The following is a 13240-nucleotide window of genomic DNA, read 5'->3' on the forward strand; positions in this document are numbered from 1 at the left end:
ACACACTACCCTGTCACGTGACACACTACCCTGTCACGTGACCCACTACCCTGTCACGTGACACCCTACCCTGTCACGTGACTCACTACCCTGTCACGTGACACAATACCCTGTCACGTGACCCACCACCCTGTCACGTGACACACTACCCTGTCACGTGACACCCTGTCACGTGACACCCTACCCTGTCACGTGACTCACTACCCTGTCACGTGACACACTACCCTGTCACGTGACCCACTACCCTGTCACGTGACCCACTACCCTGTCACGTGACCCACTACCCTGTCACGTGACACCCTGTCACGTGACCCACTACCCTGTCACGTGACACAATACCCTGTCACGTGACACACTACCCTGTCACGTGACCCACTACCCTGTCACGTGACACCCTGTCACGTGACCCACTACCCTGTCACGTGACACCCTGTCACGTGACACACTACCCTGTCACGTGACCCACTACCCTGTCACGTGACACACTACCCTGTCACGTGACTCACGTCATTAGCTCATAACAAACTCTTGGTTAGCCGGGCTGTTGTTAGTAAGGTCTGGGCATTGCCACAGTCCATATGTTTTACCAACACAGTTCTGCCAGAGACGGATGGTGCCGTCTTCGCTGCCTGACGCGTACAGCTCTCCGTCCGGGGAGTATCGGATACAGTGGACCGGACCGAAGTGTTTCTTGTAGGACTCTAGTACCCGCCCTGTCTCTATACTCACTTTGTAAACGTATAGGTCTTCTCCCCCGCACACGAAATATCTCTGAGGTTGTTACTTGTTAGTTACCACTAGTTACCACTAGTTACCACTAGTTACCACTAGTTACCACTAGTTACCACTAGTTACCACTAGTTACCACTAGTTACAATATCTCTGAGGTTTTTAGTGAGCATTGTTAGAGTATGTCATAGTCAAAGTGGAAATTTCCAAAGTTGATTAAGAATACGAGTAAAGGAGTAACTATCAAGATTTCAGAATCTTTTGCTGCCCATATTTTAAGTGGTGCCACAAGTACAATTAAATAACTTCGAGTTGGTGGAGGGAGGACACCCCTAGTAGAAACAGGGAGGACGGAGGTACATGACATGTACCACTTCGCTGGAGTGGTCAATTAAAGTGACTGCAGGTGTGCGGAGTACTGTTATTACTGCGGAGTACTGTTATTACTTTCCAAAAGTTAAGGCTATTTCGAAGGTGCAGACTGCAGGAGCAAGGAAGAAAAAAGCATTTTCGTCGGGAATGGTGATATATTTCTTAGCGAAGGCAACGGTCAAGTCTACCGATTTTTGGGGTTTGGACAAAATTGAAGATGTAAAGTAATCGCTTTTTTTCTCAACACTTATTTTACTTCGGACATTCCAACAGCCTCATTGTTACACAAGTGTGTAACCAGCCAATTACAGGAAGCCGAAGGATTCAATTATACATTAGGCCAGTGACGGTTAAGGTAGTGTGTACCATACTTTCTTCGCCCGAGACTTTGCTGCAATGGGCAGCTCCTCATTTAACCCTCACACCCGATTTCTCGAGTATTTGGCTGAGTGGACCGGGGGGCTGCATAGACCACTCAGGATCCTTAGCTGAGCGTCGATGACGCTCACCCCACGGCTAGTGACAGAGTCGGGAATCGAACCTGGTACCTCAAGCAATACCAGGCGGATTAACCAACTGAGCCACTAAGCCGGATTAAAAAATGCCGCGAATATAGCGACGTCGCCAATTTATTGGTTCGGTATGTTGTTGGTTCGACATTCCAAGTTTTACAGTATGCGTAATTCTATTGCGGCCCCCTAAATCAATTAAACTCATATTTATGGATAATGCAGCGAAATATGATATTATGATAATATGGTAATATTTCTCACCTTAAATTATAAAACTCCTCAATACATTTTTTTCTGTTCTCGGTTCCCGCTTGCAGTTTTAACTTGGTTACATTTGTAACTATTGTGTAAATGTAAAATCGGATCGTTTCGTTATCTTTAGTGGCTGCATCATAATGGAAAAAATTTCGCGGACTATAAACTCGTCAGAGATTCCAGAAGAGCTGTTTATTTTCAAGACTCATTTAACTTTCATTGAAAAAGGTTGGCTTCCATTGGACGGAAACGTGGTCGTGGAATCTTTTCAATCGTCAACGGGACAAATTTATTCTAGCATCATTCACCACGAAGATGAAAAGAAAATTATTATAAAAATTGACTTTTACATCGATGATAATGCTACCTTGAAGGATATCGACCTTTTCTTAAATAAAGTCCTGAGTGGTAAGAATGAGTCAAATTTCGGTGAATGGTTCGTTATGAATTTCCAGACGAGATATTTTGATTACATCGTCACGGGTGTTAACCAAAGACTTGGTTTCCACTTTGAAGGAGACCCCACAAAGTGGAACCACAACTTGTTCGCTGCTCCCGCATCAAAACCTGACCAAATTTCTGTACCACAAGGCTATATACTTGGCCCACTGCTAGAGGGCCATACTGCGGTCATTACGACTCAGTGGGCTTTGGATATTGGATTCAAAAACAAAGACGATAGTACTCTTCACTCGATGGTATTGGCAGAGATTACTCAAAGACCGTGCTTTGGGATTTTCTCTCAAAGTGATCCAGCGACTCCGATTGCATGGCTTACTGTAAATGGTGGGGGAAGTGTAGGGAAGTTGCATGTAAAGGAGAGTCACAGAAGAAGAGGGTTAGCTAGAATACTCGTAAGACATACTCTGAAGACAATTCAGGACATCCATGGAGTGGAATGTCGTGTACATTCTTGTGCCAAAAAGGACAATACTGCGTCTATGGGCTTGTTTCTATCAGAAGGTTGGCAACTTCAACCCTTTAACTACAAAATTATACTTTTCCGTAAGACTGAAGTTTCTGGGCTATGATCTCAACTCAATGTAAACTTTGATAAGAAATTGGACTTCTGACAGTTGGGCGGAAAATTATTACCTAGCATTTGATTCAAAATTTTAATATTATCAGATAACCAACATTTTTTCTTTGTAATACATTTTATTAATAGAAACCGATCAATGCTCATAATCGTGTCTCACAGTATGAATATTTCAAGTCACGTGATCAGGAGAGCACTGTCATTAAAACTACAGATAGGAATTATCGTGCCATTTTATGATTAAATTTGAACAATTTGAACTTCACTTGTGCAGTTGGCCGGGTACTTGGAACTCACAATTGTCACATCACCTTTACTCTGACAGTACATCTAGGATAGCATCCAAATTAGACTCCACTATCGAGGAGCTTGTAACTGGATTAATATGGAGTCACCAGAGAGAAACGCAAACGTTCTAAACATTGAAAACAGTGTTCAAATAACATTGACCACCACAGTGCACTAATGCTGTCTTCAGCTGGGGATGATGTTGTGAAGTGCACTAATGCCGGGGGGAGGGACCTTTTCTCGGCAACAATAGCAAGGTTAGGGTGGGTACCCAAGGTTATTATTGAAACTATTTAGCAGCCCTGATATGAAGTTCGTAATACTGTTATAACCCTCTATGGTATACAACCCTTCTTAATAATTATCCGAGGGTAGACTGTGATCCTGACTATTAATAAACAACTATAAGACCGGACATTATAAGTAAGTAACCATGGTAACCATTATAAGACTTCAAGACCTGCTTAGATCACCTCAACGTGTACTTTGAGACGGTAATCATGCCATATTTGGGATTACAAAGTACAGAAAGGTAATTTTAGACTTCATAATATTATCTTTTAGTTATGAATTGCTGGGCCAAATCAGTTGATTAACTGCTGCCATTCTGTTGATAAATAATAACTGTCATAAAGAAGTTACGGTACGTGGCCTGGTAAACATCATAATTTATGATTTATTTATTCCTAGCATTATCCATGATAAGAAGCATTATGACATTTTACTGCAAATAATTATCAATAATTTCTCCATTCTAACCTAACCTTCAATTGACAGTGACCAAAGAAGGAGAAATGCAGCTAAAAAAACAGACTTAAAAGTAGCAGGGCTCCATGATATAAGGTAACTTGTTGTTGTATCTTGTGTTGAACACGACAATTAATATTGATAAAATCTACGGAAAAATTATTTTTCTAGTAGGCTGTGCGGAAAATGAAAGCTACTAAAATTTAGAACAACCGAGAACAGCAGCTCAGCTTATATAAACTTCAAATTTGCTTGATTTAATTTGATTATAATTCTAATTCTAAAAATTTAAAGGTTTATCACTAATTAAAGTCGTAACTGGCCTAAGTAAAAGTACATTACTCTCTCTTGTAATATTGATAAGAACCTGGTCTAAGTGAAGAGAAGCACTGTTCACAACGCAAGGTAAACTGTGTGTGCGTAACAGATCAAACGTTGTAACGTCGTAGAGCGCCACGTTGTTACCGTACGTTACTGTGACCACTTTAACGTCATCCTTCAACACCATGCCTGCAGAAAGGTACGTTACTAGGGTGTTACTAGGGTGTTACTAAGGTGTTACTAGGGTGTTACTAAGGTGTTACTAAGGTGTTACTACTAACTTACTATTGAGGGTACGTTACTAAGGTGTTACTAAGGTGTTACTAGGGTGTTACTAAGGTGTTACTAAGGTGTTACTAAGGTGTTACTACTAACTTACTATTGAGAGGCTGATCGAAGGTACGTTACTAGGGTGTTACTAGGGTGTTACTAGGGTGTTACTAAGGTGTTACTAAGGTGTTACTAAGGTGTTACTAAGGTGTTACTAAGGTGTTACTAAGGTGTTACTACTAACTTACTATTGAGAGGCTGATCGAAGGTACGTTACTAGGGTGTTACTAGGGTGTTACTAGGGTGTTACTAGGGTGTTACTAAGGTGTTACTAAGGTGTTACTAAGGTGTTACTAAGGTGTTACTACTAACTTACTATTGAGAGGCTGATCGAAGGTACGTTACTAGGGTGTTACTAGGGTGTTACTAGGGTGTTACTAGGGTGTTACTAGGGTGTTACTAGGGTGTTACTGAGGTGTTACTAAGGTGTTACTAAGGTGTTACTAAGGTGTTACTAAGGTGTTACTAAGGTGTTACTAAGGTGTTACTAAGGTGTTACTAAGGTGTTACTAAGGTGTTACTAAGGTGTTACTACTTGGTGTTACTAAGGTGTTACTAAGGTGTTACTACTAACTTACTATTGAGAGGCTGATCGAAAGACTGCTGTTTCAGCTCCTTTTTAGCTCGTCTATCCCACACTTTCATCAGTTTGTCTTCACCAGTAGTTATGAAGTAATTGTCATTACCCAAGAACTTGCATCCTTTGATGCCTCCGTTATGTCCTGCGTACTCCTGACAAAACTGTTTTAATTTTCTTGAAGATTTTAAAGAATCTATGGAAGGCAAAATTTTCAAAAATGTTTTCATCAACATAATATAATATCATTAAAATGCATTTTTCTACAACTTGTAAACAATTTTTGGCTTATATCAACATTAATTAATCAAATACCTCGATGGAGTTCTGCGGTTGTCGGACATCCCAGATACTCAGTACCGATCTTGAAGTACCAGTGAGTAATAAATGCGTGTCCCGGTTTATTGACACCGATTTTACCTGGATAAGGGGGAATATTATTAGGTTTAATATACTAGCTTAAGTTACTAGTTTTGAGTTACTAGATATTGAAGAAGGAGAAAATACAATTGAGATGATCTCAACAAAACTCACAATATGGGAGTGAGTGAAGGATGCAAGACAGTTTCCAGTTTCGGCATCCCAATAGTTGGAGGTAAAATCAGCAGCACCAGTAGCAGCTCTGGTACCGTTATAGCTGATGTCCACTGCCCAGATTGCACCTTTGTGACCCTCAAACGTTCCCAGCCAATCTCCTGGGAGAAGGAAGTAAATTGTACAGGTAAAACCATGTCGTTATAAAATATAGACAAAGTTAACATCACTCAAAGAAGACCTTTATTTATTAAATACAAAGTCAATGTTCAACATGTTCAACAAGTTCAACATGTTCAACATGTTCAACATGTTCAACATGTTCAACATGTTCAACATGTTCAACATGTTCAACATGTTCAACATGTTCAACATGTTCAACATGTTCAACATGTTCAACATGTTCAACATGTTCAACATGACATGTTATTGCTATGATAATACTTGTCCTCCACTTTACAACAGCCCTCACTTTGAGAGTCCACAAATCTCATTAGGTCGTGATTGTGATATTAATAAATGAAGTGCAAACCACTTTCATACCTGAGTATTTTTTTAAAGTGGCAATGTTCCAGCTCCAATTTTGTTGTGCTGTATTACACTTAATTATTCCTAAGTCAAGAAATAAACTGTAGGGACTACCGGTGGGTGATGAATAATTGAGAATCCAACAGGATCTTGTTCTCTTCATTGTGCTGATTCCGGGAAGCATTCGTTTTACGCTCTAATCCTATTAAAAATCGAGATATCGGTCATTGAAAAATGAGTAATTATAGGCCTGTCAATGATTGCAGCCCAATTAAGAGCTGATCAGTTGCAGCTACTTGTGCCATATAAGGGATAACTGAAGTCACGTGACCGCCAATCCTATCACGTGACCTTGATTCGTAAATCCTTGGTCACGTGATCACATTCGTAACGTGTCGAATGCTGACTAGGATATCTCGTGACGTCACCAGAGCTCAAGCTTCCTGACCAGGCCTTATATGGAATAATATAGTGTATCACGTGTAATTGGATCCAATTAAGATGAGCTGCGCAATTATCGCAGCATCTCGATCACCTTTTGAAACCCAGCAGGCAGCTGGGCCAGAGATTTTAAAATAGAAGGATTTTTTGTTGATGAAAATCGAAGCGAAAATCATGTAACCCTATGTTTCCGAGGACGCCGAACACGATAAAACTGGTTATAATTATCATACTCAAGGGCAAATTGCTTTAAAATGTACTTGAATGTCATCTAGATGTTATTATAAGCTAAGCGCCTGAGCGGCTTATCGGGTGGCACCAGTCTCTCTGCCGAATCTCAGTAATTGTAAACAACGACGCTACTAGTTCTCAACTAATAATCGGGCTTATGAAGGAAAGATCTCAAGTTCAGAAGACGAAAGAAATTTATTCAAATATTTGCTTAAGATTAACGAATACGGATTTCAACCAATATCGAAAAGGACTACCAAGGATTGTATCAGGACTTCTATAAGCGGTATTTCAAGTCTTTATAACGGTTTAAGGATGAACTAACGGTATTTAAGGATTGTGCTAGGGCTACTTACGGATAAGTTGACGCTCCTGTTATGAGAATGGTCCCCTTCCGTTGTACACTACTCATTGCCTTTTGCCTCAAATTTAAAGTTAACCTTACCTTTTACTTAGCATATGTAGTTAATATTACCTTGTATCTTACAATTAGAGTTAACCTTACCTTTTACTTAGCATATGTAGTTAATATTACCTTGTATCTTACAATTTGAGTTACCATTTACTTGTGCCTTAAATTTAGAATTAATGTTACATTATACCTTATATATATGGAGTTAACGTTCCATTATACATTACATCTAGAGTTAACATTACATTATACCGTACATCTAGAGTTAACGTTACATTATACCGTTAACGTTACATTATACCTTACATCGTGATTCGTGAGTTAACATTACCTTCCACGCCACATGTAAAGTTAAGATTATCGTATACCTTACTTCAGAGTTAACTGTAACATTACATTATACCTTATGTTGTATCCAGAGTTCTTCTTCTTTTTATTGATTGGTTTAATGAAGTCAGTAGGTTCTGATATGGGTAGATTTAGTTTTCGGATCCTCAGAAGAAGGCCATATAAGGGATTTGGTTACCAGATGAGTATATTTGTTGAACGAGGATATCAACGAGGTCTTCATTAATTTCTTCACAACTCTTCGCTGACAGAATCAGCATTAAAGAGGTAGAATAATAACTTCATAGTTCGTAACTGACAGAATCAGTATTAATGAGGTCGAATGATTACTTCATAGCTCGTCACTAACTGGATCCTTATCGACTAACGAGGTCCAGTGATTTCTTGGTAATACGTCAAAAGAAAGGTAAGAAAATAACATGAATGTATAATGTAACGTTAACTCTAGATGTAAGGTATAATGTAACGTTAACTCTAGATGAAAGGTATAATGTAACGTTAACTCTAGATGAAAGGTATAATGTAACGTTAACTCTAGATGTTAACTCTAGATGTACGGTATAATGTAACGTTAAATCTAGATGTAAGGTATAATGTAACGTTAACTCTAGATGTAAGGTATAATGTAACGTTAACTCTAGATGAAAGGTATAATGTAACGTTAACTCTAGATGTACGGTATAATGTAACGTTAACTCTAGATGAAAGGTATAATGTAACGCAGTAAACGACCGGGGGTAGGATTTGGCCGGGGCCGGGGCCGGGAATGTCCAAATTTTGCCGGGGCCGGGAATTGGCCGTTCTGGAATTTGGCCGGGGCCGTGAATTTAATAAATCCACGGCCAAGTTAGAACTTTTCAGGACTTAGGATCTGAACTTATTTTTACATGACAATATAATGTTCGTATCAATTGAACAGTTTAGAAGGTAATTAGATTTCATATATATTTTGGTAAAATAATTTTGTTCAGCTGAAACAGTAAATAAAAGTTGGCACTCTGGACATCATCCTTTCAAAATTGAAAATCCATTTTAAGATTTATATGAAAGTTTTTGGCCGATTTCGATCAAAAATTCCCGGCCAAATTCCCGGCAAAAATTGAAAATCGGCCGGGGCCGGGGCCGGGAAGAAATAGCTCCCCCGGCGCCGGGATTTCACGGCGCCGGGAATCCCGGTCGATTACTGATGTAACGTTAACTCCAGATATAAGGTATAATGTAACGTTAACTCTAAATGTAAGGCACAAGTTAATGGTAACTCAAATTGTAAGATATTGGTTGAAATCGTATTCGTTAATCTTAAGCAAATATTTGAATAAATTTCTTTCGTCTTCTGAACTTGAGATCTTTCCTTCATAAGCCCGATTATTAGTTGAGAACTAGTAGCGTCGTTGTTTACAATTACTGAGATTCGGCAGAGAGACTGGTGCCACCCGATAAGCCGCTCAGGCGCTTAGCTTATAATAACATCTAGATGACATTCAAGTGCATTTTAAAGCAATTTGCCCTTGAGTATGATAATTATAACCAGTTTTATCGTGTTCGGCGTCCTCGGAAACATAGGGTTACATGATTTTCGCTTCGATTTTCATCAACAAAAAATCCTTCTATTTTAAAATCTCTGGCCCAGCTGCCTGCTGGGTTTCAAAAGGTGATACCAGATCGAGATGCTGCGATAATTGCGCAGCTCATCTTAATTGGATCCAATTACACGTGATACACTATATTATTCCATATAAGGCCTGGTCAGGAAGCTTGAGCTCTGGTGACGTCACGAGATATCCTAGTCAGCATTCGACACGTTACGAATGTGATCACGTGACCAAGGATTTACGAATCAAGGTCACGTGATAGGATTGGCGGTCACGTGACTTCAGTTATCCCTTATATGGCACAAGTAGCTGCAACTGATCAGCTCTTAATTGGGCTGCAATCATTGACAGGCCTATAATTACTCATTTTTCAATGACCGATATCTCGATTTTTAATAGGATTAGAGCGTAAAACGAATGCTTCCCGGAATCAGCACAATGAAGAGAACAAGATCCTGTTGGATTCTCAATTATTCATCACCCACCGGTAGTCCCTAATTATAAACTGGTAATGTAGTTTTTAACAAGTTTTGCCTTCCTTATCACAAGACTCTATCTACTGACCCACACATAGATTTTAAAAATATATTATATGATACAGTTGTTATATGGACACGTTCATTTGAGTTTGAGGATATTGGTAAACAAAAATAATAGCGTTTTTGACGATAGTGGCTTAATTTTGACATTTATTAACCTAGCACGTTCAGAAGTTCTGAACATTAGCCACGTAACCCATACTCCCATATGCACCGCTCAGAAAGAAAATCTATTGTTGTTAGGCACTATAATGTTTCAAATGTCACATTTTGTGTGACTTAGTTAACTGCAGTTGTCTAATTATCATTCCTTGGTCTGAAATATAGTAAATTAGGTCTATCTAACAATTATGATACAACATTGGTTAATGGGCACGGATCGAACGGTTACAAAGCAATATTTGGGTAACTTTGTCACACTCATGATACCATACCTCTATTCTACTGTGAGGTGTCCTAAAAACCCTTTCAACTCATTATTTTATGGTTGCTCTACCAAGCATAGCCCTAAAATATGTTGTTTTGAATAGTTAGCTAATACAGGCACTTGGTTATTGGGAAATGAGGTTAATTCTGTCACAATATATGAAATTTAAAATTTTGGGCGAATAATTTATATCTGATTTTGGTTTGAAAGGCGGGAAAATTTTATCAGTTGATGTTTACATTGTCACAAAAAATTATACGAAATCGTAAATATATTAAAAACAATGATTATAGAATGAAATAGTCTCTTATAATAACTCTTATAATAACTGATGTGACAAAGTAAACATGTCTTGCCCCTATTTTGAAGATCTATATTCTATACCTCTATTAGAATATTGTCCAGAACATCAGAGCTTAAGTTTAACAATTTTAGGTTAAATTTGTCAAAGTCACTAAAAATGTGACAAAATTAACTTTTCATGCCCCAACAATTTCAAGATAGTGTGTAAAAATTAGCATAGGCTGCTTTATTACCTATGTAAATCAATCCAAACTACAAAAAATATATGTTAATGTGATGACGATTACCTAACTCTTATAATAACTGATGTGACAAAGTAAACATGTCTTGCCCCTATTTTGAAGATCTATAACTCTATTAGAATTCAACATTCTTTCAGAAACGATTGGAAGAATATTGTCCAGAACATAAGAACTCAATTTTTAAAATTTAGATTAATTTGTCAAAGACATTGAAAATGTGACAAAATTAACTTTCCCTGCCCCAACAGTATCAAGATAGTGTGTTAAAATTGACATAGGATTTATTACAGGTATATTAAAGTATTAATCGATCCAAACTACGAAAAATATCTTTTAATCTGATGACGATTACCTAACTCTTATAATAACTGATGTGACAAAGTAAACATGTCTTGCCCCTATTTTGAAGAACTATACTTCTATTAGAATACTATGTAACTTTATCATCAAACAAATTTCGATAAACTAGTTATTTTGCCAGCAAGGAGCTAACAGAGTTATAATAATTTTTTGTGACGAAATTACCCTATTTTTGACCATGTAGCGGTAGTTTAATTGTGACACTGTTAACATATTACCACTTGATAATGATTTATGTGACTGGTGCATGGTACTAGCAGTGTTGTTTGATCCATAGTACGTATAATATAAGGGGTTTAAGCTGGTATATCATTATTTGTTCAATTTCACACATGTTCAGATATTATCAAGATTATGTGACAAAGTAAGCTTGGTTGTGCCTTCTGTGTTTTAATTCCTTACGACTATATGATATAATAACAATTCCCAGCACTTCCAGGCCATCAAATAAACTTACACTACTCAGCATTGCTTATCAGGGTGCCCTAAACATTCATCACATATTTTCTTTAATGTGTGACAGAGTAAACCTGAGTGCACCATCTAACGAAAAAAGTCGTCAAATATGTAGGTAATGGTCATATGTACCCATCCAATCAACTGGACACTCAAAAATTTGGTCAAAAACGGTAGCAAGGGGTCCATATTTACTCCGTCACATGTTTATAGTGTGACAATGTAACCATTTCCGTGCCGGCCGTATTTAAGCGATATCTTATCACCTGATTAAGATATCGTTATGTGACAAAGTTAGCCTAGAGGATGAGACGATTATCCTAACCATCAAGGGTTTAAGTAATTTCATAGTGTGACAAAGTCAACTACACTGTGCCTTTTAATAGGGTCACTTATATTTACCAATATCCTCAAACTCAAATGAACGTGTCCATATATATAACACTAAAAAACAACAACTAATTTACCTGTGCCACCCTCTCTAAGCTGAGGCTTGCCATCTTTACTGGCACTAATCAGATAGTAGGACAAATCATCAGTGATATCACTGAATTCGATATCCACCACTGGCCGACTGTGCCCCGTACATGTTATCGGGGTCTGGCGGATCATACTACCATTCATGGCTCTGCTCACTGATGATAAAAGGAATTATGTAATGGTGCAGACCCCAGACTTCACTTGAAAATCATACTAAATAGGGGGTTGTTCACATATAATGTACTCATTTTTTGGAACATTTTTAACCCCCCCCCCCCCCCTAATCAGTTTTACACAGCTATTGTGTCATAATTACACTAGCGTAATCATTCGGAAACCCCCCCTCCCCCCTCAGCTGATTACGTAATATGTGAACGACCCCTAGGGGGCAATTTTTAAGTCAACTAAGGTATGCTACCGTTCCAGTCTAATTTGGTAAAAATGGATTCTTATTGATTCTGACTGCATGGCTATAGTTAAGAACTGGACCACTTCAATTGGTAACCTGGGTGCCTGAGGACTGAAATATTGAAGTTATTTGCTAACTGAACACTATCATAAGACTTGTTTGTCAAGACCATTAACAAGAAATGCAGATCGAGAAACATATCTCTGAGGAAGATTTGTATTTGATTTTTTTAAAACATCACTGTAATTAATATAACAAAGCCACAACTTACAGACCTACTATACTTACAAAGTGAAGAAGCAAGACAGCACAAGCAATCAAACCAACCACTGCCCCATAAGGTGGATGATATTGGAAATGAGTGACCGAACGAGTGACCAAGAGAGTTGAGCATGAAGAAGTATATTCAAAATGTTGGTCAAGAAACAACAATTTCTAAACATGCATAATTCAACATCAAAACTGTCATTTATCAACAATCATTTATCTGAATAGGATCTGTCGTAATGCGGCACCACGCAGACTTGATGATCGCTGCAATTTCTTACTATTGTCCCCTTTATCAAAAGTCTCTTACAACCTCATTCCTGCCCCTTATGATGGAGTAGATGTGTATATACTTGATTGTTGATATTTCATATATAATATTGGTAGCAGTGGACAATTTCCGTTACCTGTGTATTGTGCTCTGCCAATTGCATCACTTGATTTAATCTAATGCATACAATAAATATTGTTTGAAAATCTATATTTTGTATAGCGCTCGAT

The 13240-nt window shown here is 38.2% G+C and overlaps 1 protein-coding gene across 2 annotated transcripts; it reads right to left on the reverse strand.

The window, feature by feature from the left end:
* Nucleotides 1–389: 389 nt before the first annotated feature.
* Nucleotides 390–13166, reverse strand: LOC134811377 (serine-threonine kinase receptor-associated protein-like). Of its 2 annotated transcripts, XM_063818171.1 has the most exons (8): nucleotides 13147–13166; nucleotides 12051–12218; nucleotides 5705–5865; nucleotides 5486–5590; nucleotides 5172–5325; nucleotides 4310–4452; nucleotides 498–771; nucleotides 390–415 (listed from the first exon to the last, which is right to left on the reverse strand). In XM_063818171.1, the coding sequence occupies exons 2-7, from the start codon at nucleotides 12205–12207 to the stop codon at nucleotides 511–513; spliced, it is 981 nt and encodes a 326-aa protein (XP_063674241.1). In that variant the 5' UTR covers nucleotides 12208–12218; nucleotides 13147–13166; the 3' UTR covers nucleotides 390–415; nucleotides 498–510. The 2 variants fall into 2 exon arrangements, with proteins under 2 accessions (XP_063674241.1, XP_063674240.1); XM_063818170.1 differs by lacking the exon at nucleotides 390–415 and having other exon boundaries at nucleotides 434–771.
* Nucleotides 13167–13240: the final 74 nt, after the last annotated feature.

This window comes from Bolinopsis microptera, chromosome 2 (assembly GCF_026151205.1).
Source record: "Bolinopsis microptera isolate Bmic1 chromosome 2, MBARI_Bmic_1.0, whole genome shotgun sequence".
NCBI lineage: Eukaryota > Metazoa > Ctenophora > Tentaculata > Lobata > Bolinopsidae > Bolinopsis > Bolinopsis microptera.

What these genes read in the sequence shown, in the direction of transcription:
- LOC134811377 (XM_063818171.1), bottom strand. Translation starts at nt 12,207, where the DNA reads ATGAATGGTAGTATGATCCGCCAGACCCCGATAACATGTACGGGGCAC. An exon ending in AACCGCAGAACTCCATCGAG is followed by an intron (nt 5,326 to 5,485) that starts GTATTTGATTAA and finishes CAGTTTTGTCAG; the next exon opens with GAGTACGCAGGACATAACGG. An exon ending in CTTCTCTTCACTTAGACCAG is followed by an intron (nt 772 to 4,309) that starts GTTCTTATCAAT and finishes TAACAACCTCAG; the next exon opens with AGATATTTCGTGTGCGGGGG.